The sequence below is a fragment of the Diorhabda sublineata genome, chromosome 11 (genome assembly GCF_026230105.1).
Source record: "Diorhabda sublineata isolate icDioSubl1.1 chromosome 11, icDioSubl1.1, whole genome shotgun sequence".
In the NCBI taxonomy this organism is placed as follows: Eukaryota; Metazoa; Arthropoda; class Insecta; order Coleoptera; family Chrysomelidae; genus Diorhabda; species Diorhabda sublineata.
In genome coordinates, this window is record NC_079484.1 from 3,633,502 (window position 1) to 3,658,808 (window position 25,307).

At 33.4% G+C, this 25,307-nt stretch overlaps 1 protein-coding gene across 1 annotated transcript in view; it reads right to left on the bottom strand.

Annotated features, from left to right (window-relative positions):
* The window catches only part of LOC130450323 (high affinity cGMP-specific 3',5'-cyclic phosphodiesterase 9A), a 180,617-nt gene that overhangs the window by 34,605 nt on the left and 120,705 nt on the right, over positions 1-25,307 (bottom strand). The window contains exons 3-4 of the mRNA XM_056788656.1: positions 7,405-7,511; positions 6,394-6,610 (exon numbers count right to left, since the gene is read on the bottom strand). Of these exons, the coding sequence (XP_056644634.1) occupies positions 6,394-6,610; positions 7,405-7,511 (324 nt within the window). The remainder of the gene's footprint in view (positions 1-6,393; positions 6,611-7,404; positions 7,512-25,307) is intronic.

The following is a 25,307-nucleotide window of genomic DNA, read 5'->3' on the forward strand; positions in this document are numbered from 1 at the left end:
CGTTAACCAATAGGAAGCATTTTTATTTTTGAATCTCATTTTGTCTCAAATTAGATCTATCATTCTAAAAATGTGGAAAGATGATTTTCTGATACCTCTTGTTGTGTTACCTCTTGGGTTAGATATTTTCTTTAGTTTGGTGGCATCTCAAAATGTACAGATTGGACCTTCTGTAAACCACATTTTTCTTCTTTTATATGAGATCTTCTTCTTTCAAGGCTTGAAAGTATTAAAAAACAATTGATGGCGAAGTTTCTAGTGACATTAGCAAATACAAAAGATAAGATAGTACTGGACAAACATACTATACAAGATTAGTCTCTGATTCTTTTAAGAGTCCAATCGCTTTGGTTTTTTCTAAGTATTCGAGTGCGATAAATATGAAAATCGTGTATTGTTAAGAAAATATTGAAAGCTAAAAGCAACCGTGGTTGGAGATTTGACATTTCAAAATCTCAGTTCATTTACCTGAGTAGGATGTCGATGTTAAAATTATGGGACTCTCTTGAACTTTATGACGTTACCATACATTCAAAATCATCAGATTTATGAAAATTGTCGATTAGTACTACATGGATTAACCGAGATTCAAGTGGAATGTCGAGTAAACTTTCTTTTTACATGATAATTGAATAAAAAAAGTAAACATTGAAAACCTCTATAATGTTCACGACATGGGCCGTGAAGCCAGTCATGTCCGGTTGTAATGGAATTTAAAAATATGGCTAATTAGCGGCGGCCTTGATGTTTATTTATTAAAGCGGCGATTTTTTTTAGAGCTAATTTCTTTCTCAGGTTTTTCCTAGAATTTTTGAGAAATTAGATTTGGGTATATTGAGGAGTTTGTCTAGTTAGTTATATAATTAAAAGTCATTATGAACGAATGAAATAAATTATATAAGTTAGGTAAGTATTGGTGATAAGTTAATTATTATATAAGTTAGTTAAGTCTAGTTTAATACAATAACTTAGTATGTAGTACGTTTCCTATAGAAAAAAAAAAACGTTATTTTATTAAGTGCTTAGCGGTCGAGCCTTGTCACGTGTAAAAATATAGAAAAGTTTAATAAGATCCTTCCATTATTATAATTTGAATTATCTCTTTTCGTAATATTACCACTAGTTTGTCTCGTTGTTTACGTTTGTAGGAGAATATGAGAAAACGTCAAGAAAGAACAAGACAAGAATTTGTATAAAAGGCAAAAAAATATTGATTCAATTGCCATCCAGACGGAGAAAATAATTTGGCCCAGAAAATGACTGAAAAGATAATAGGTATTATAGAAGTCAGTTTAGTTTATGAACTGCTTCATAAAAATTTTATTTTATTCTCAAAACTGCTTCATATTCACAATGTGAAATAATACTTTTCATAATTATACAGACATAATAAAAACTATTATATATAAATATTGCCATCTTGAGATTTTGGAATAATTGTCGAAGTTCTGAAATGGACTAGGTAAGACCTAGGAGCACAATTGGGGAAAATTCTCGTTCAATGGAAAGTACAAGAGTGTAGTGTGTTGCTCTTGGAGGTGGCCTGGTCTCATAACTTTGACGTAGACTGCGGCTACCGTCTTTGAGGACTTGATAGGTATTGATTCCCCGTTGTTCCAGAGCTTTATGGTGTCAGGTCTATGCTTGGGTGAAGTTGGACCTGGCGAAGTAACTTACAAGAACTTTTTCTCCAGCTTGGATCTGTCTTGCTGGCTACAGTGCATCAGAAAAGAAATTCCTACTGTAGACAATGAATTTCTGTTTGCCGTCTTCTTAACGCTGAAGATGTATTTATGGGGTACTGAGTGGCCGTGTTTGGTTCGGCGGCAGGTGGCATGGAGTTTGTTTGGTTGTTGCTGAGGTCCTTATTCTGAGGGAAAAGTATCGGAGAAGAATTCTTCCCGGGTTTGTCTACCAGTCTGGTCCGTAGTCTTTTTTTTAGTCCTTGGACTCGTTTTTCCACCGTGTTGACCATCTGGTGGTTGGATCCAGGAATATTTTTAAGGCTTTATCTCTTTGTCTGTGATTATTGATTCCAGTTAGCCAGAATATTCCTCTTCTAGGAATTGGGCCACTGATTTGGCTTTATCTGATGTAGTGCAGCGATTTCCCAATGTCACAATATGTCTATTTTAGTTGAATGAATTTATGAGACAAAGCGTCTTCTGGGTGCTGCTTGTTTCCTGATGCAGTTCCTTTCTAAAATAGAGAAATTATGATGGAGAGATCAATTCATGTATTTAATTGCATTCTAAGAGCCCATTATAATCTCTGAAGACCTCACCAATTTTTTTCAGTACATATCTTCTGAAATTTATTCATAGATCACTATATCTTTTCAGAAGTAGATTTATGTGGTGTATTGGAGTTGTTTTTACCAAATTTCATACCAGTAATCAACTTCTTTAGAGGGCGATAAAAGTTTTTCAAACTATTTTTATACAGCCCTTTTTTATCTGGTTTCTGTACTGAGAAATCTTCCCTGTAGCCGTTTTTTCCTGGATATAGTGGAATTTTAGAATTCGGTGAAGATGCGAGGCACTTTTGACATTCTTTTTAAAACCGCGGATGTTTTTATTATAGCAGGCGGTTTATTTACATTGTTTCTTTTGAATTATTTCTAGGAAGAGTCTGTGTAATGCAGTTTAGTTAGTTTATAATAAATAGTCACAGTGACAGACCGAAATAGAAAGTAATCGAAGAAGTTAAGTGATGAGTGGATTATATAAATGAAGTTTGAGGTATTGATAGGATTTTTCTATTGTTTGAGTTGTATTCAATGATATTTTTGTAGATATTAGCGAAGTGATTCGTCCATGCTTGTTTGGTTGTGTATCGGTTCTTTTTTATTAAAATTTTTGTAAATTTTGTAGCCTCATTTTTATTTAGCTTCAAATATATACATTGGGAAGACTTATCGTCTACTGATGAATTATTACATTGATTAACTTTTCATGGAATTCAACTAAGAATACTTATTTCCACTTTATCAAAAAAAATAATGATGTTTTGTTCTCCCAGGACTTCAGAATACATTATAGAAATTAAACAAGTTTGTTTGCTTTCTCTTTATATACATACTATTAATGACGGGACCCTCGCGGCTCGAAATTATGTAAACGAGGAAGGGAAAGTTTGCTTATAACTTACCATACACGTATCCTTTGCTTTCAAGATCTACCAGGTTTTATGAAACAATTAATGCATTGAATTCAAGTTGTGTATGTGTATTGTGTATGTATAGAAACTCATAATCTGATGAATCGTTTTATTGTGAAAGAATTTTCGGAATAAAAAGTGTTTCATATCAAAAACCTTTGACTGAACAATAAACAAACACATTTTCAAATCCATAGAAACAAATCGTTAGTTTTAGAGAGAAATAATTTTAAATTGTTTCATATCAGTAATTTCTCGTTAATTTAGACATAGGGCTCTAGAATATAAGATTATATTTTGTTGCTTTGGTGAAATATTCGAATTAAAACTGTTGATTATTTGATTTTTAGTTATTTATTTCATCCTAATTCAAATTACTGAGCGGTGTATGGCTGTTTATTTTGTGGATATTGATTTTTAGTCGTTCAATTCGTCGAAAGGTTGTTTTGGGGAGTGATTTTTGAGCTGGTGTTTTTGAAATTGAGCTATTGTTGCACCTGGTTAGATTGTCGTCATGACCCGATTTTGCTCAAAAAGTCTGATGCCAACTTCATATTTTCCTTCTGATTGTCAACCGATGTGGAATTTTTCATTATGGATTTGATTATAAATTTTTAAATTTGGCTCCAAATTTTAATTTTGCGGACATCCAAGAAGAAGTAGATATAAGTTCCCTTCGTTAAAATGGAAGGTAAGATCCTTTTTTTTTGTAAAAGGTTCTAATTACTGTCTTATGAACTAGATTAGGCTCCAAATTATAGACTACCCTTTTTATTGCATTCAGGAAATGTTAAAAATTTAGTTATAAATTATTTCTTTCAGTAGTTTATAAATTTTTCACAGATTGTATTTTGTACATTTTTCTTTTTAATTTAATTAGGGACCTAGTTTTAGACATAGGACCTTTATTGGGGTTTTAATTTGGATTTAACGTCAAACTTTGACTCGTGGAACTACCAAGTCCGTGACGATTGACTGAATGAACTTCTTTGGTTTCTGGCATTACACGGATGTGGTCCTGTTTGTATTCTCCTGATAAGTAGGGAGTCTCATGTGTTGTTAAAGGTCAAATCAACGCTTATTACTTTTTTATGGAAAATTTATTTAATTATTTCCTGTAAACCAAAACTTTTTTTAACCTGTTTTTTTCATTATTTCAAATATAAATCATTGTATTTTGTTTTCGACAAGTATTTTCATTTCTAACCTCAATACCTCAACCTATTTTTATACTTTTCTCGGTTTAGGTTAAAAAACTGAGTGGCGCCCCATTTGGAACTTGAAAATTGAAAACATACAAAATTTCTGTACATATTGAACGCAGCAAAATATTGCAACGAACCCTGACAACACACATTAACATGATGAGCTTAATCAGGTTACAATATGTAAGTTCATATTCGATTTTTGACCATATAGACCTATAGTTTAGGATTATTTGAGACAAAACTTCTTTAGATTGGAAATTTTGAAGAATGAAGATTATTTACAGCAGATGTTTTAGAGTTTTCCGCTCGTAAGTACATTACGTTCCAAATTCTACGGATTTTGGTGGTGTACTATTGGAAGTCAAATCTACCGACAAAAATTTCCGTAGATTCTTGTTGAGTCTCAAGTGGTGGTTCACTTGGACCTCTTTGGGAATCTCTTAGAAAACTAATCTTCAAGAGACGAAGTTTCCTAGTTATTTTCCTTAATAATTTACACGTGCAGCCACCAAAAATGAAATTTTTTGAAATTATGGTGAATTCGAAGGTAGAGAAAAGTGATAGGGTTCTAAAATAAATTAAATCTGTAAATTGGATATGAAATAACAAATTTTCATGTAAGAGAAAGTACTAGATTAATTCGTAATTGCGTATGACATCGATGTACTAATATATTTTTTAAAATTTTGGTGGGTGTTTACTCGCATTCGCCATAATATGTATAAATCTCGAAATAATTTAGTTTCGGTAGTTTTGAGGCTTTCTCCGTAATTTTAAACGGTAGTTAGGTTAATTTAAGATGGTTTGAGAATATTCAATTATTAAATCAACATAATAATAACAATATATCACTTTAGCTCTAATGAATATCTTTCCGAATTTTTACCAAAAAAGTATCGAAAAAAAACGACTTCTGGATTGCAACGATACTTGTAAAAAGAAAAATCATGTTGACCATAATTAGATACAAAGAAAGTTAATATTATCTGGCAATCATTAATGTTTAATGATCACAAAAAAAGAGGAAAGGACAAGAAAGGAATATACCTATTAATATACCAAGTTCACGAGATCATCAGGTGCTGAAGAAGCAATCCACGAGGATGGTTTCAGCTACTACTCAAATCTACTTGGAAGTATTGTACACTTATATTTTTCAATTGCATTTTTGAATATCGCAGAACTGGAACTTGTGTTTGTTAGCTATTATCTGCTTTCCTCCTATGAGTTCACTGGCGAAGATGCAGTTAAATAATTGATTTAATGATATTTATAAAGATTAACATCTAATTTTATTGTTTTCTTTATCACTTAGTGTATTGATTTCAATCATCTACAATGGGGAAATATACGAAAATCTACATTCATCTTTGTTTCACAAAAATTTCACATGATAAGAAATGAAAATGCCGGTCCCGCATTTCAATTTCAGAGGAATGTTTGCACATTTTTCTGTAGCAGTGCTTCCTAATCTTGTATAGATCCGAAAAAGCTTTGATTTCTTTGTTGGAAAGAGGAAGATGTATACGAAAAATTGTGAATCAATCCGAAAACAATCTAGAATTGGATGTAAACAGTATTAACATTATCGATGCATCTGAATGTTCTTGATTTTAGGTTTCTTTTGTTTTAAAATTAGTTTTTTTTGATAATTCAACTTTCTTTTAAAAATTATCAAGAAAAACTTATTTTAAAAGGTCTAAGAAATAAGAAATTAGAGAAATTAACATTATTCTAATACAGCAAAGTCTCTGAGACAATATTTATATCAACTTTCACCTAGTTTAGTATAAGAGAGGCTTTTGGTTTATTTTACCAATATTTTGAAAACTAAACTATGATAGAAAAATACCTGTAGCGTCTCCAGTTCCGTTTAAGTCTGTAATAACGTTATTGAGAGGTTTGGGAAATCAAGAAATGAAGTGCGTTCATCCCAAAATGGATTTATTTTCAATTTTGAGAGATGATTGATCAATTGGAAGTGAAACAAACAATATACCTTAGAATAACTTCGAATGAAACTCACCAAGCCAGCTCAAACTTTCTGTAGTTTCCAGTTTTTCTTTAAAAGCTTCAACTTCCTTTTGAAGCTCTTCAACTGTAGGGGGTAATGGTAGTTCCCATCGAAGTTGTCTTTCTATGGCCGATACCCTTTCTTCGAGGGCTTTTAGATCGGCTCCGGTGGATTCTTGAAGCATTGCTAAACCGTTGGCGGCGACTACTTGCAAAGAATACCGAGTCTCCTACAAAAAAAAATTACAATTGATTGAATTAACAAGATAAAATATTCTAGTTTATTATGTCCCATTGCGACTGCCGAATGTATTTCGATCCTTCAGGTATATAGAGTACACTTGAACTTGAAAATGGGGTACGAACTAATGTATTAACATTGGTGGATAGCAAAATCAAAGGAAAACATCAGTTTTTGATTCTTGTGAGATAATTAGAATTATTTTTAATTTTAGTAAATGCATCAAAATCGTTCATGAAGCAAACAAGTTTTAAGAATGATTCTTGATTCTTTTGTGATCTTTAAAACAGCCAAAAAGGGGTTAGATTAGGTTTCTAGATATTTTCTCCACCTTGTGACTGTATTATTTAAGGGTGAACTGAGTCATCATTCTAAGAATCATTTAATACTGATTTTTTTTTGATAAAAAAAGATTTTCAAGACATATGGAGTCATGATTTGATTAAGAAACAAATAGACATTTTTTTAAATCAGTAGAAAGTTCTTATTTTGACTTATTTCAATATTTCCGTTAATAAAATTCTCATTTCTCGTGGTGTGATATACTAGATGCTTCGAAATGCTGAGCAGATCAGTTGATCGAATCGATTTGGAGAAAAAGTTTCATCATTGGGCTCTTTAACGGTCGGGTACAGTGGCAATTAGCTAATCGTTTGTTAAAAAATTGAGTTTAGGGTTAATATCTTTCTAACTAAGAAATTCACAACATTTTGAGACATAGGTGTTTCAGTGATTCAATAACGAAGTACCAAACTTATGCAGATTCTAAATTGGAGTACTTACTGGAGAATTAGAAGGTAGTTCAGCAGAAATATTCAATAATTGTCCATCGATATTGTACAATTTTAGAATATCTCGTGGTCCCGCCTCTGCAGCAGATCTGAATAAATCTGGAACAAGACAAATCTCGTTAGATCAAATAAAATTGAATTTACACTCACTGTATAAATGTTTATGGAAATTTTGATTTAGTTATTGTCTTCCTGAGCTCTATAATAAACAGTAGAGCTAGTTTTGGTACAGTTTATGTTTCAAGATATTCCTTACATAACCTGAAAGTTTTCAATTAATTGATTGATATTCTTAGTAAGTTCTATTCTGTATATTGACTAAAAATAATCAAATAACATAAAATTTAACCCTGTATCCATCAATGTATAAGTTTCGAGTACCTCACTTGAAAAATTGCCAATCAATGAAAGGAGTTTTCTCGCCGTGATCGAATATGAAAAATGGTTTTAACTCAGGTACGGATAAGACTTCTGAAGTTTTGATTGATAAAACTTCAATAGATATTTCCAGATACCTCTATATGTAATAATAATTTCAAAAATTCAGAATTATGGAACTTAATATCCATCAAGACAAAATTTTGTATTAATTATCACAAACTTAGTGTTGGAATGGTGTTTACGAATCTACAAACTGTTCTTAAATTCGAATTTGCTACTAGTGCTAGAAACCCAGTCTGGAAGTTTAATTTAGACGATAAGCGAATGCAGATTTCGAACCACTTGACAATTACCGTGTTGATAGATTAAGCATTCGAATGAGATCCAAGAGCAAACTATTTAATTGAAAATCTTGATGTTGAGGGTGCGGATTTCAAATTTAATGAATCCTCCTTTTATTTATAATTTTATCTACTTCAATATATGTTCAAAAAACATAAAAGCAGCTGAATTTTTAGTGTTTTTTCCTTCTTCAACGTATTGTCAATTTCCGCAATAACAATTTCCAATAATTATTTTTGAGAATTATAACTTTCTGAAGTAATTGTTAATAAAATCATCTAAAATGGAAATATTAAGATATTTCGGTACTAATATTGAAATTATCGTAACTAGATTCAAGTTTTTTCATGGTTCATATCCATAGTTTGGAAAATCAGTCTCATCTTTTCACTATGAGGTAGTAAACGCAAAGAATGGGGTAGGATTTGATCTACAAATTAACCCAGTATTCGTAGATTCTAAGAAGTCTTACCAAAATGACATTGGAATATACAAAAACGAAGATAAGGGCCAACCAAATTATATGAAAACGTTTCCAGATCAATAAACAGCAGTGACAGTGAATCTAAGAGTCAACAAGTTCATGATAATGACAACACAGCAGAGAAAAGCAACAACGGGAAGTTTTTCAATACAGCCGACCAAAGAAAAAGTGTAGAACTTAGAAAAGTTGAAAGTTCGAAGACTGAATGCGATAATACGTTTCAAAAAAGTGACCAACAGTAAACTACGGTGGCTAAAGGTGGAAAAGAAAATTATGGCCGAGAAGAACTAAAAGAATTCATTAATTGAATAATAAGAATAAAATAAAAGAAGTTGGTGGTTGTGCTACATACAAAGAATACCAGATTTGAGAGCAACAAAAATGAATGATGGACATAGACCAAGGAGGAACCAGAAAAAAGGAATACCAAGGAAATGATGATACACAGGGGTAATTAATTATCCAATTATAATTAAAATTCGCTATACGAAATTCTACATAAGACTCGGAATTTGAATTTTTCCCATTTCTTTCAAGAAAATCTGGTCCCACTGAATGATTATCTAGGTTGGTACTTATGTAGTGTTTGAACTCGAAAGTCCCACAATTTTTGCGGATTTTTTTTGTCCTGCTGACCTTTTAAACGAGTGATGAACATAGAAACATTTGGGGGTGATGAATTATTGTAAGCAAAAAGAGAAATGATAATGCCTGCTAAAGAAAACGTTTTTGTTATAAGGGGCACACCTAGTGTGAAATTTTCAAACAATCGTTTCAATATTTAGATAGGTTATACCTTTAAAAATAACATACTAAAATTTTAAACCGATATCTTGAATAGTTTTTGAGTTACAGCCACTTAAAAGAGTAGCCGCTCGGCAGTTAGATAGTTGCATTGGCTACATACCTGAGGTATTTGGGTATTTTTTTCGTTTACTGCCACGTCACGTATTTTCGGAGCCAGATAAGTATTATTTTAATCTATTTATAACAGTGAAAATGATTTTCAAACGCGTTTTTCTCGAGACAGAATTTTTCGAATTTGCTGGAGTGATTACTCGGAGACATCGCTATCAAATTTGTTTTGCATCTTCTCTATATAGTTCTCCATACGATTACCCTTCAGTTTTTTGTTCTGATCAAAAATCGAATTTCAGCAGGCAATTTTGTGAAACAGTGAAAACGATTTTCAAACGCGTTTTTCTCGAGACAGAATTTTTCGAATTTGCTGGAGTGATTACTCGGAGACATCGCTATCAAATTTGTTTTGCGTCTTCTCTATATAGTTCTCCATACGATGACCCTCCAGTTTTTTGTTCTGATCAAAAATCGAATTTCAGCAGGCAATTTTGTGAAACAGTGAAAACGATTTTCAAACGCGTTTTTCTCGAGACAGAATTTTTCGAATTTGCTGGAGTGATTACTCGGAGACATCGCTATCAAATTTGTTTTGCGTCTTCTCTATATAGTTCTCCATACGATGACCCTCCAGTTTTTTGTTCTGATCAAAAATCGAATTTCAGCAGGCAATTTTGTGAAACAGTGAAAACGATTTTCAAACGCGTTTTTCTCGAGACAGAATTTTTCGAATTTGCTGGAGTGATTACTCGGAGACATCGCTATCAAATTTGTTTTGCGTCTTCTCTATATAGTTCTCCATACGATTACCCTTCAGTTTTTTGTTCTGATCAAAAATCGAATTTCAGCAGGCAATTTTGTGAAACAGTGAAAACGATTTTCAAACGCGTTTTTCTCGAGACAGAATTTTTCGAATTTGCTGGAGTGATTACTCGGAGACATCGCTATCAAATTTGTTTTGCGTCTTCTCTATATAGTTCTCCATACGATGACCCTCCAGTTTTTTGTTCTGATCAAAAATCGAATTTCAGCAGGCAATTTTGTGAAACAGTGAAAACGATTTTCAAACGCGTTTTTCTCGAGACAGAATTTTTCGAATTTGCTGGAGTGATTACTCGGAGACATCGCTATCAAATTTGTTTTGCGTCTTCTCTATATAGTTCTCCATACGATGACCCTCCAGTTTTTTGTTCTGATCAAAAATCGAATTTCAGCAGGCAATTTTGTGAAACAGTGAAAACGATTTTCAAACGCGTTTTTCTCGAGACAGAATTTTTCGAATTTGCTGGAGTGATTACTCGGAGACATCGCTATCAAATTTGTTTTGCGTCTTCTCTATATAGTTCTCCATACGATTACCCTTCAGTTTTTTGTTCTGATCAAAAATCGAATTTCAGCAGGCAATTTTGTGAAACAGTGAAAACGATTTTCAAACGCGTTTTTCTCGAGACAGAATTTTTCGAATTTGCTGGAGTGATTACTCGGAGACATCGCTATCAAATTTGTTTTGCGTCTTCTCTATATAGTTCTCCATACGATGACCCTCCAGTTTTTTGTTCTGATCAAAAATCGAATTTCAGCAGGCAATTTTGTGAAACAGTGAAAACGATTTTCAAACGCGTTTTTCTCGAGACAGAATTTTTCGAATTTGCTGGAGTGATTACTCGGAGACATCGCTATCAAATTTGTTTTGCGTCTTCTCTATATAGTTCTCCATACGATGACCCTCCAGTTTTTTGTTCTGATCAAAAATCGAATTTCAGCAGGCAATTTTGTGAAACAGTGAAAACGATTTTCAAACGCGTTTTTCTCGAGACAGAATTTTTCGAATTTGCTGGAGTGATTACTCGGAGACATCGCTATCAAATTTGTTTTGCGTCTTCTCTATATAGTTCTCCATACGATGACCCTCCAGTTTTTTGTTCTGATCAAAAATCGAATTTCAGCAGGCAATTTTGTGAAACAGTGAAAACGATTTTCAAACGCGTTTTTCTCGAGACAGAATTTTTCGAATTTGCTGGAGTGATTACTCGGAGACATCGCTATCAAATTTGTTTTGCATCTTCTCTATATAGTTCTCCATACGATTACCCTTCAGTTTTTTGTTCTGATCAAAAATCGAATTTCAGCAGGCAATTTTGTGAAACAGTGAAAACGATTTTCAAACGCGTTTTTCTCGAGACAGAATTTTTCGAATTTGCTGGAGTGATTACTCGGAGACATCGCTATCAAATTTGTTTTGCGTCTTCTCTATATAGTTCTCCATACGATTACCCTCCAGTTTTTTGTTCTGATCAAAAATCGAATTTCAGCAGGCAATTTTGTGAAACAGTGAAAACGATTTTCAAACGCATTTTTCTCGAGACAGAATTTTTCGAATTTGCTGGAGTGATTACTCGGAGACATCGCTATCAAATTTGTTTTGCGTCTTCTCTATATAGTTCTCCATACGATGACCCTCCAGTTTTTTGTTCTGATCAAAAATCGAATTTCAGCAGGCAATTTTGTGAAACAGTGAAAACGATTTTCAAACGCGTTTTTCTCGAGACAGAATTTTTCGAATTTGCTGGAGTGATTACTCGGAGACATCGCTATCAAATTTGTTTTGCATCTTCTCTATATAGTTCTCCATACGATTACCCTTCAGTTTTTTGTTCTGATCAAAAATCGAATTTCAGCAGGCAATTTTGTGAAACAGTGAAAACGATTTTCAAACGCGTTTTTCTCGAGACAGAATTTTTCGAATTTGCTGGAGTGATTACTCGGAGACATCGCTATCAAATTTGTTTTGCATCTTCTCTATATAGTTCTCCATACGATTACCCTTCAGTTTTTTGTTCTGATCAAAAATCGAATTTCAGCAGGCAATTTTGTGAAACAGTGAAAACGATTTTCAAACGCGTTTTTCTCGAGACAGAATTTTTCGAATTTGCTGGAGTGATTACTCGGAGACATCGCTATCAAATTTGTTTTGCGTCTTCTCTATATAGTTCTCCATACGATGACCCTCCAGTTTTTTGTTCTGATCAAAAATCGAATTTCAGCAGGCAATTTTGTGAAACAGTGAAAACGATTTTCAAACGCGTTTTTCTCGAGACAGAATTTTTCGAATTTGCTGGAGTGATTACTCGGAGACATCGCTATCAAATTTGTTTTGCGTCTTCTCTATATAGTTCTCCATACGATTACCCTTCAGTTTTTTGTTCTGATCAAAAATCGAATTTCAGCAGGCAATTTTGTGAAACAGTGAAAACGATTTTCAAACGCGTTTTTCTCGAGACAGAATTTTTCGAATTTGCTGGAGTGATTACTCGGAGACATCGCTATCAAATTTGTTTTGCGTCTTCTCTATATAGTTCTCCATACGATGATCCTCCAGTTTTTTGTTCTGATCAAAAATCGAATTTCAGCAGGCAATTTTGGGTAAAATTTAACTTTTTTTTTCAACATGCCACTTTGTCAATTTTTGATTTTTTGGTTAGCTCAAGGGTCATCAGAGAATTTTTTTCTTAGGTTTCATCAATGGAGGAGGCTGCAATAACTCCAGCAGTGGAGGAATTTTTTTTTTGGCGCCGCCGGAGATCGCGTGTCATTTCAAAAATATTTAATATTTTATTTCGAAAATTTGACTGTGTATTCTAAAAACATGAATAAATATACCCTCAAAATTTTAAAACGATTGATCCACTAGTTTTTTTTGTAATTGCCTTTTTTTAGGCTGTCACATTAGGTGTGCCCCGATGATTAATTCCAACAACTTTCTTATTCAGTTTCTATTCTGAATCCAATAAATGGTGTCACGATATTAAAAAAAAAAGATAAATTGAAGATAGTACGTTGATTTATAATCATCATATCTATTAAAAGTATTTGATGAAAGTTTGTAATAACTCCAATTTCAAAAATTTTGGGAACCTATTTCTAAAGTTGTTGAAGATAATTTTGTGAGAATCAAATAATTATCTTATCGAGGTTCTTACTATAATTGGACCCGACAGGGACATTTTATTCATTTATCTGATTTGTAAGTATTGCTAGAAGAAGCTCTGTTGTGTGTCTTCATTGTAGCTGCCGCTAGTTCTACAGTCCTCATACTCGATCGAATTCCTTCCTCCTAAAAACTTCTTTTTCAAAGCATTCGACTTCCGGAATTTCTTTCTTTTTCTCACAGAATCTCTACTCGTCAGTTTCAGTTTTTATCATACGCTTCGTAAGGAAATAATATTAAAATACCAGCGAGCACGTGTAACATATTTTTGTATACCATTGTATAGTATTATTTTTCAAATTTGACTACCTTTTCGACGTTTACTTCCTTGTTGATATCGTTATTAAGAGCATTCGTTATTAATATGTACTTGTTCAAACTGTAGCATAATCTCTGATTCCCAATTATCTCAGTTCATGTGTTTTTCTTAGATAGTAAAAAAACATCATTAGAATTTATTGGATATTCATTTTGAACTCGTTCGTTTCTTTTCCACTATTTCTAAGAACATAAAAAGCAACCTTCGTATAAACTTCAAGTATCAAATTGCCCTTTTCATTGAGATATCAAAAATGAAATGTTGACTTTCCATGTTTCACAATTTTATGCTGTAAAATAAATACCACCAGAGTTTTCTATAAAATATTTTCTAGAATGAAAAGTTTATTGCAGTAATGTCATTCGTGAGGACTGTTGAATATGGTTGTTGGCTCACTTTTTTTGATAAAAAATGGTAGTTTCAATGGCTGTCGCAATTAACCAGCACGTCGAAACGTATAAGCTGCAGCGGTGTCAATTAAATTCGTTAAAAAAATAATTATAATCAAACCTTTGATCTTGGAAAATTAACGAGTATATAATTTTTTTCTACAAAGGAAAATATACGCACGCATCATGAACTGTACAAAATTGTTTTATAATTATAATTCAAACGGCCAATTAATCAATTTTTGTCATTCCGCAGCCATAACTTTGTGAATTCCAAATGAATATCTCAACAAACAGTTGATTATGAGGTTTAGAAGCAATATCTGCTTTTCTATTCTAATTATACAGTGTGGACTATAGATAATCATACAGTGCAGCGCAGTGTAAGGTAGCGCAGCGCATTGTGAAGCAATGAAGTGCAGAGTAGTGCAGTTTAGGGTAGTGCAGCGCATTGTAGGATAGAACAGCGCAGTGCAGTGCATTGCAGGGTAGTCCAGCTTAGTACAGTGGATTGTAGGGAAATGCAGCACAGTGTAGCGCGTTTTAATATAGTGCAGCAGATTTTAAAGTAGTGCAGTGCATTTTAGTGTAGTTCAGCTTAGTACAGTGGATTGTAGGGAAATGCAGCACAGTGTAGCGCGTTTTAGTATAGTGCAGCGGATTTTAAAGTAGTGCAATGCATTTTAGTGTAGTCCAGCTCAGTACAGTGGATTGTACGGTAGTGCAGCACAGTGTAGCGCGTTTTAGTATAGTGCAGCGGATTTTAAAGTAGTGCAGTGCATTTTAGTGTAGTCCAGCTTAGTACAGTGGATTGTAGAGAAATGCAGCACAGTGTAGCGCGTTTTAATATAGTGCAGCGGATTTTAAAGTAGTGCAGTGCATTTTAGTGTAGTCCAGCTTAGTACAGTGGATTGTAGGGAAATGCAGCACAGTGTAGCGCGTTTTAGTATAGTGCAGCGGATTTTAAAGTAGTGCAATGCATTTTAGTGTAGTCCAGCTCAGTACAGTGGATTGTACGGTAGTGCAGCACAGTGTAGCGCGTTTTAATATAGTGCAGCGGATTTTAAAGTAGTGCAGTGCATTTTAGTGTAGTCCAGCTTAGTACAGTGGATTGTAGGGAAATGCAGCACAGTGTAGCGAGTTTTAGTATAGTGCAGCGGATTTTAAAGTAGTGCAGTGCATTTTAGTGTAGTCCAGCTTAGTACAGTGGATTGTAGGGAAATGCAGCACAGTGTAGCGCGTTTTAGTATAGTGCAGCGGATTTTAAAGTAGTGCAATGCATTTTAGTGTAGTCCAGCTCAGTACAGTGGATTGTACGGTAGTGCAGCACAGTGTAGCGCGTTTTAATATAGTGCAGCGGATTTTAAAGTAGTGCAGTGCATTTTAGTGTAGTCCAGCTTAGTACAGTGGATTGTAGGGAAATGCAGCACAGTGTAGCGAGTTTTAGTATAGTGCAGCGGATTTTAAAGTAGTGCAGTGCATTTTAGTGTAGTCCAGCTTAGTACAGTGGATTGTAGGGAAATGCAGCACAGTGTAGCGAGTTTTAGTATAGTGCAGCGGATTTTAAAGTAGTGCAGTGCATTTTAGTGTAGTCCAGCTTAGTACAGTGGATTGTAGGGAAATGCAGCACAGTGTAGCGCGTTTTAATATAGTGCAGCGGATTTTAAAGTAGTGCAGTGCATTTTAGTGTAGTTCAGCTTAGTACAGTGGATTGTAGGGAAATGCAGCACAGTGTAGCGCGTTTTAGTATAGTGCAGCGGATTTTAAAGTAGTGCAGTGCATTTTAGTGTAGTCCAGCTTAGTACAGTGGATTGTAGGGAAATGCAGCACAGTGTAGCGCGTTTTAGTATAGTGCAGCGGATTTTAAAGTAGTGCAGTGCATTTTAGTGTAGTCCAGCTTAGTACAGTGGATTGTAGGGAAATGCAGCACAGTGTAGCGAGTTTTAGTATAGTGCAGCGGATTTTACAGTAGTGCAGTGCATTTTAGTGTAGTCCAGCTTAGTACAGTGGGTTGTAGGGAAATGCAGCACAGTGTAGCGCGTTTTAGTATAGTGCAGCGGATTTTAAAGTAGTGCAATGCATTTTAGTGTAGTCCAGCTTAGTACAGTGGATTGTGGGGAAATGCAGCACAGTGTAGCGCGTTTTAGTATAGTGCAGCGGATTTTACAGTAGTGCAGTGCATTTTAGTGTAGTCCAGCTTAGTACAGTGGATTGTAGGGAAATGCAGCACAGTGTAGCGCGTTTTAATATAGTGCAGCGGATTTTACAGTAGTGCAGTGCATTTTAGTGTAGTCCAGCTTAGTACAGTGGATTGTAGGGAAATGCAGCACAGTGTAGCGTGTTTTAGTATAGTGCAGCGGATTTTAAAGTAGTGCAATGCATTTTAGTGTAGTCCAGCTTAGTACAGTGGATTGTGGGGAAATGCAGCACAGTGTAGCGCGTTTTAGTATAGTGCAGCGGATTTTACAGTAGTGCAGTGCATTTTAGTGTAGTCCAGCTTAGTACAGTGGATTGTAGGGAAATGCAGCACAGTGTAGCGCGTTTTAATATAGTGCAGCGGATTTTAAAGTAGTGCAGTGCATTTTAGTGTAGTCCAGCTCAGTACAGTGGATTGTACGGTAGTGCAGCACAGTGTAGCGCGTTTTAATATAGTGCAGCGGATTTTAAAGTAGTGCAGTGGATTTTAGTGTAGTCCAGCTCAGTACAGTGGATTGTAGGGAAATGCAGCACAGTGTAGCGCGTTTTAGTATAGTGCAGCGGATTTTAAAGTAGTGCAGTGCATTTTAGTGTAGTCCAGCTTAGTACAGTGGATTGTAGGGAAATGCAGCACAGTGTAGCGAGTTTTAGTATAGTGCAGCGGATTTTACAGTAGTGCAGTGCATTTTAGTGTAGTCCAGCTTAGTACAGTGGATTGTAGGGAAATGCAGCACAGTGTAGCGCGTTTTAGTATAGTGCAGCGGATTTTAAAGTAGTGCAATGCATTTTAGTGTAGTCCAGCTTAGTACAGTGGATTGTGGGGAAATGCAGCACAGTGTAGCGCGTTTTAGTATAGTGCAGCGGATTTTACAGTAGTGCAGTGCATTTTAGTGTAGTCCAGCTTAGTACAGTGGATTGTAGGGAAATGCAGCACAGTGTAGCGCGTTTTAATATAGTGCAGCGGATTTTACAGTAGTGCAGTGCATTTTAGTGTAGTCCAGCTTAGTACAGTGGATTGTAGGGAAATGCAGCACAGTGTAGCGCGTTTTAGTATAGTGCAGCGGATTTTAAAGTAGTGCAATGCATTTTAGTGTAGTCCAGCTTAGTACAGTGGATTGTGGGGAAATGCAGCACAGTGTAGCGCGTTTTAGTATAGTGCAGCGGATTTTACAGTAGTGCAGTGCATTTTAGTGTAGTCCAGCTTAGTACAGTGGATTGTACGGTAGTGCAGCACAGTGTAGCGCGTTTTAATATAGTGCAGCGGATTTTAAAGTAGTGCAGTGCATTTTAGTGTAGTCCAGCTTAGTACAGTGGATTGTAGGGTTGTGCAGCACAATGTAGGCTAGTGTATTAAATTGCCGAAAAGGTATACTGGTCATGGAAGTTCACCGAAAATCGTTTTCGGGTAAGCTAAGTCCAATTCTGACATATTATAGATTCAAATTGTATTATAAACGTTATAAAAAATATGGCTTTGATAGAAAACAGCTCATATACATGAAGTAAATTATATAACACGCCCCAAAGAATGCGGCAAAGCTATTATTGGCAACAGATAATCTCCCGCAGCGCAATGTAGTGCAGTGCAGTCTAGTGGAGTGCAGCACATTGTAGTGGAGTGCAGCGCGTTGTAGGATAGAACAGCGAAGTGCAGCACATTTCAAAGTGTTGCTACGAAGTGCAGCGCTGTATAAGTAGGAATCTTTCTTGTTTAATTTTAATAGAAAACTGCGATTACTTTTTTTTGAGTTATTAAGAAATTTTTATTAATAAGAGAAAAGTGTACACATTCATGTTGAAATTTAAAGCCGTTTTAGAAACCCAGTGAATTAATATATTGTGAGTAATATAAAATTAAAAATAACAACCAGGCTGTATCCAATTTAGTAGTATACAAGATAATCTCGGTGGTGTATGCAGGATTTTGTAGAGGCGTGAAATTTATGCTCCCGCTAGGATGGTCGCCTCGAGTGAAGTTTTGAAAGATTGGTTGCTGACAGAATTTAAATATTTCCTTGATAAGAATTTATGATATGATCGATCGAAAATGATATATTTCATGGGATATTTCGCTCCCCCAAAAAAAAAAAAAAATATAACCGAACCTCAGTGCTATATTTGCTCGCTTTCATGGAAGCACTAAATATTTTATGGCCGCTCGGATTTCAATTAAAACGATGCTTTCGAAATGGGTGAGCTTTATATCTCTTATGAAGATTTTTTTAATGGATCCTAGAGTTTCTTTCCTTAAACAAATTATAAAACTATATTAGTTATTTTTTATAATAAACAACCTTTCTAAGAATCGAATTCATGAGTAATTTGTACTTTAGTAGTTTTTTTTTCAAAAACAGACAGTTTGAAATATTTTGAATACTCAATGAGGCAATAATCTAAGAGACAATGTCAGGGGTGAATAAATTATCAAAATACATCTCTAATAGAGAAGTCTGGTCGCAAATTGTTTTCCTTTTGAGAGAGTTTATCACAATATAGATTGTAGAAAGATTGTGCATTTGAATATTAATTTAAAAACCGGACACAATTTTATATTCAATTTTTTTGATTTAAATTTAAAAAGAAATAGTTTTCTTGAAGAAAAAAATAATAATATAGAATTAGATTTGTTTTTGATTAGTAAATTTGGGAGCTGACTGGCTTTATAATCAAAAAATTTTTCTTTTTATTAACTTCATTAAGATGAGTAATTTTTTATATCAGTTGCATTAAAAAAATGGAAATAAGGAAAAGTATTTATAATTTGATTGTACAGATCCTTAAGCCTGACGTAGATGTATTTTCAAAACTAAAATATGTCACCAAGAAGCATTCACCGTGTTATAGCCGAATGTGAAGAAGGAATACCATGTACCAACCTCCCAAAAAGTGGAAAACAAAAAAATTTTCCCCACAAAAAGAGCTGTAAAACTGGTAAGAAGATTAAAAGACAAAATCGGTGTATACTTCAAAGAGTATCGAAGGAATTGGCAATAAATGGTCAAAAATATCGGAAAAGACGAAACCAAAACACTTAGCAGATGAGAGAATTATTATTATAGATGAAAAATCAAAAGAAACGACAATATAAAAGAGTGTACAATGTAAAATATGAAGTAAAAAAGGAAAGTCGCAGATAAAGTTTTGCTCTGGTGTGCGGTTTCGACGAGAGGTATATCCAGACTTTATGTGTGTTGAGTATGGAAGAAACTGAAGTTTTTGAAAGGTTTATTAGCAACTACATCATTAAATTAGTTTATTTTGTTCTTCAACATCGCGTTGGAGACGACAACAAAATTGTTTGTTACATGTTATTATCAAAATGAATTTAACAACGTTTATTGTTGCCTAATCCTCAGTTTTAGGTGGATTTTAGTAATTCAGATCTTTCGAAAAATATTTGTCATAATCTCCACGTACTTTCGAATGAATCAAAGGTCTCTACACGTTGAAGCAGTTGCAGATTTATATTACAAAAGTTAATTTCAAACGCATTCACAATATTCTATTAGATTCTAATTCAAGAATTATAAATAATTATGTTATTGATTCACATATATATAGTTGAAATAATTTCCAAAAAAAAGTATCTTTCAACAATTTCGTTAAAAGTAATCATCATGTTAAAGGATTGACTTGCCTTTCAGAAGGATCTATCGACTTATGTCTTTCCTCGAACTATTCGTTAATATAGTTTCAGATTGAATTTTCCGGCTATGGATTCGTCAATCGAAAAGCATTTATAGAGCCCTACAGTTTTACGTTTTCGAGATTGAATAGTAGAAATACATTTACAGATATTGGTAATAGCTATTTCGTTTTTTATCAAGAAATATCGATAAGAAAATCTGACAAAGTAGGATATATACTCAATGAAATCAGAAAGAAATTATTTGTGGATTTGGGTTTTTTGGTAACATGATTATTATGTACTATGCTTTTAAACATTCAGACGTTGACAAAATGAGGATTATGGATTAACTATAATCAGAGTTGGTAGAGAATGATGTGTATTGGACAGTCGTAATGTTCGATGGGATTTAAATTTGCGCACTGTATAAAAACAGCGAAGAAACCGTGAAGTGGTTTATGGGAGATTATAAAAATAAACGTCCAATTGTGGTACTTTGAATAAACACAAATGGGAATCTATCAGCTCCCAAACAATTAGCTCCACGTACACGATACCACTTATTTCTCATGGCAGTTTCTTAAACAGAATCCTGAATGGAACTACCACTAATCGCAGAAGATATAAAAATAGATAATGCAATGAGTATTGATCTACCTTTTGAGTAGCAACTATTTTTATGTTGGGTTGACCAAGTCGTGTTCCTAATTTTGAGGTCTGAATTTTATTACGGTTATAACGGTTAGGTTATTATGATTATCATAACTCATAATTGATTTACAAATAAGTATAATGGTTAGGAACATAATAAAATGGGCGAATAAAGAATTGATGGATGGTAAGTAGTTATTTTATGGATACAACAATCAAATTAATGAGATTTTTTTATATTCATATAAATGAATAGCAATCAAATATAAATAAAATATTAATGCATCTAAAGAATATACAGAAATACCTCAAAATGGATTTATAAAAGCCATAGAATTCACACTTACAACAACATATTTCAAATATGAAAATGAATAAAACACAAACAAATTGATGGTTGTGCTATGGGAGCTTCCATTTCAAGTGTTATAGCACAATTGGTAATGGGAGATCTTGAGGAAACGGTCCTAAGCGAATGTAGATGATTGCATTACTGTTGTATCAAAGAATCAAATTGAAAACATACGTAAAAAGTTCAATTCTTATTATGAAAAGCTTCAATTCAAAATCGAGGTTGAGCAAAATAATAGAATCAATTTTCTTGATGTCACATTATATGTAATTAACAATAAAATAAGAACAGAATGGTATACGAAACCAACTGATCCTCAATATATTTAAACTTTAAACAATTCGTGTCATCCTATGTCCCAAAAAAGTTTGGCTGGTAGATCAATCCAACTATCAGATCCTGAATTTAGATGATTAGCTATTCGAAAAGCAAAAACTGCATTGAAAAAATAATTATGAATAACATATTCAAGAAAAGGATAAACAATTTATAAAAAAAAACTGGAACGAAACATTAAAACATAAAACATTTTTCCTTACCATATGTACGAGGACTTTCCCAACAATTATCGAATTATTTTAATAAATATGATATTGGTATAAGTCATAAAGGACATAATAAAATGAATTAAAATCTAAAACAACCAAAAACAAAAGAGCTAATATCATATATCAAGTGCCTTATATTAATTGTGATATTGTCTACATAGGGCAGACATCTCAGTATTTGGAAAATAGATTAAGAAGTCATCAATACGATAAAAAAAAATGGAGCTGCATTAACGAACCATGAGATATCAAAAAAAAAATAAATTCAATTATAAAGATTCAAAAATTTTTGGAACGGAATCTAATACACGAAAAAGGAAATTTTTAGAAATGGTTCACATTCATGAGAACGAAAAAGCTATAAATGAGAAAAATGAATAATTTAAGTAAAATTAATAGTTCTATTTTGTAAATTCTAATAAATTTAATATATTTGAGATGTGGAAACCAAAGAAAAAATTAATTTTCCCTACGACTGTGCGTTTTAACCCACTTTCCCGCACGCATTTTTAGTTTTGAAAGTGCGCACTAGTGCGGGAAAGTAAAATTATGCAAATTTTGACTTTATTAGATAGTTTTTTACTTCTGAGATCTAACTATTGTTACTACAGGGAAATAAATATTTACGAAATAGTCCATCAAATAAAATTTAAACCTTTTCTAGCTTTTTGTAGCATTTTTAATTTTTTGAAAATATAAAATAATACAGATATTTTTTATATAACCATGTAATTGTTACTAAAACGTCAAAGTTGTTCAAAACATCTTGGAAGTGACCGAATATGTGCAGTCTTCTAAATTAAACTACATTAAACCGAATCCGATAATATAATATTAATGGATTAATCCGACGAAGAACTTCCCGAAGCCATTTTGAAGGCTGCAAATGGAACTTATTCCGAGCTGTTACCTGCCAAATGTATCACTTCCCGCACTTGTTTGGAAAATAACTATTTCTTATTGGAACAAAGTTCTAAGTTGATTTTATAGAATGATCTACAGATCAATATAAATAAGCAAATTGTCAGTGTCAATATCATATTTTGAAAAGACTTAAAGAAAATTCGCAACGTCAAAATTTATCTTTCTTTTAAAAATTATCAAAAAAAAATTTTAAAACAGAAGAGACCTAAAATCAAGAGCAACAAGATACATTAATATATCAGAAGGTCTAAGAAATAAGCAATTGAAGAAATAAATAAAATATAGAACTAATAATTCAATTTGTGAAAAATTGGTATACACAATGTTTTCCAATCGACAAATTTGGTATATGATTTATTTAATCAATTAATCCATGCTATATCATTAAAAATTTCAATAGTAATTCCTTAGAAATAATATAAACGATGATGAAATTTTATCCAGTATATTTTTGTTAAAAAATCGATTGAAAAATTTGTCTATAACTCAGAAACGAGGAATCGTAAGAGAAATTTTTAGTATATTTCCTCCAGGGAATAATTTTTCCACACATCTCCAATGATAAAATCTAAAGTTTGGCGGATGCGATTCCATTCTTTAAATTTTTTTTCGTTAACTTTCTACGGAAGGTTCTGTAAGCTAGATATAATTTTAGAAGTAGGTTGTGGTTTGGTTAAGGAGTTTTTTTTAAATTTTCTATAGCAGTCCTTGGTCTATATCTTGTTTTATATCAAGAAAAACAGCATAGCGGTACTTTTTATTCCCTAGGGCTTTATTTATTTTATGCGCGAGGCGGTGGACTTGGTGCACTGTACATCAATGTCTGAAATCCAAACTGTTGGCCGGGGATACATTCCTATGTAGGGAGATCTATGTAGGGTTACTTTTTTAAGAAGTTTAAACACTTGTTGGGAGCAGGTTTATAGGTCGGTCTTTGCCTGGTTTACTAATCATAATTTGTGCAACTTCAAATGAATTTGGTCAGGATCCAAGTTTTATGATTACATTATAAATGTATGATAGTAAGACTACCCCTTCTTTGGTATTTCTTCGTCTGTGCTTGCTCGATGATTTTTTTTTGAGTATAGTAATTTCATTTCATTATGTTTTTTTCGGTGTTTTTATCGCTTATAGTTTGAGTTCGTCGTTTCGCGCAGACTGTGATGGTATCTTGGGATATTTTCTTGGCATCCAGATGAAATTATCTGTTCTCAAAAGTTCAGACACGTATTTTTCATATTGCTCAAATTGTGCATCCCTTATTTCCATGACTAAGTCGATAATAGTTGTTAAACTCAATGAACTCAATATCCAGTACATAATGATGTTTATGAAAGTGAGTTTTGTTGAAAAAAATTTTTATATTAATATTCCTGTTGCGGATGTATATTTTCTTCAATGGATGATATCAACAGAGATTACTTTCGCTTGCATAATGTGGTAGACGCACGTGAACCGCATACAAATACACAAAGAAAAGACAGAGCACGCTTTCAACTTTATTACTCTGTTCTAATAATGAGTACACGTCTTGGTTGATATGCGTAAAGAACTTTTTGTTTATGTAACTTGAGCACGTTAAATATGGTAGTTCATTATCTCACGGCAAATTAGTTTACTTGAGAGGATTTGGTTTACAAAGGATACAGAGTAAGAATCAATTTTGTGAACAACAAATTTTAACTGTAGATTGGATACCTATACCTATACAGGGTGACTTCATCAAGGGAGTTTCTTTCCTTCTTAGTTTTCCAGAAAAACTAAGAAGGAAACAAATTGAGTGTTGACAGAGCAAAACAGGGAGTAAGATTCGACAGTCCAGGAGCTCGAATATCTGGAAGCGACAATGATAAATAAAAGAGAGAAATCGATAAAAGATTGGTGAGAGAGAAAAAGATGTTTGGAGCCGTAGGAGGACTATTAAGATCAAGAGATATTTCAAGAGCTGTCAAGTTACGAAGATTTATACGGTAGCGAGTGTTGGACCACGAAAGAAAAAGAAAAAAAAAACAAAAACCGAATACTACATAGAGTTTTTATATCGTTTGAATGCAGAAATCAAAGAAAAACGGCCACAATATGTCGAATTTTTCACCAAGACAATGAACCGATTGCAAAGTAGATACCAATGATTGTTAAATTGAAGGAATTACCCTTCGAATTCCTTCCTTGTTCCTAGTATAGTTCAGATCTGCCCCCCAGTGACTACTGATCTAAAAAAAGGTGGTAGATCAGTAAGAAATTCAGCTCGAATGAAGAACCAATTGCTGAAACTGAAGCTTATTTTGAGGCAAAAGACAAATCCTCCTACAAGCACGGCGTCAAGAAGTTAGAGAAGCGTTGAAATGATTGTAAGGCTAGTGAAGGAGGTTATATTGATGAATAAAATCGATTTTTGGCAAAAAAAAGTGTTTTTCTTAGTTAGTCACAAGATTTATTGAATGATGTGTTACTTGCATTTCATATAAAACGTATCATCTGTGCCCCTGATCTGTAAATTTCGTTGAAATCGCAGCATTTTCCTTTGGATAAATCCATTTTTCACGGAACTTTTATCAATTTAAATTTCAATTTACGCGAGAAAATGAAAAACAGTTGTGCTAACTCAATAACCAACTTTCAAGACGGTTTTTGATTATTTGTTTATAATTTCTAAGTTTATCGATGTATTTCTGAGCTCACAAGCTTGCATAACTTGTTTTCAGTAACTTATCATGAAAGAAACTCCATAATATTTTCTAAAATTTGAGGAAAATCCTTTCTAATATTATAAATGTGAATGTAAGTGTGTTTATGACGCTTTCACGCGAAAACTACTTAACGATAATCATAAAA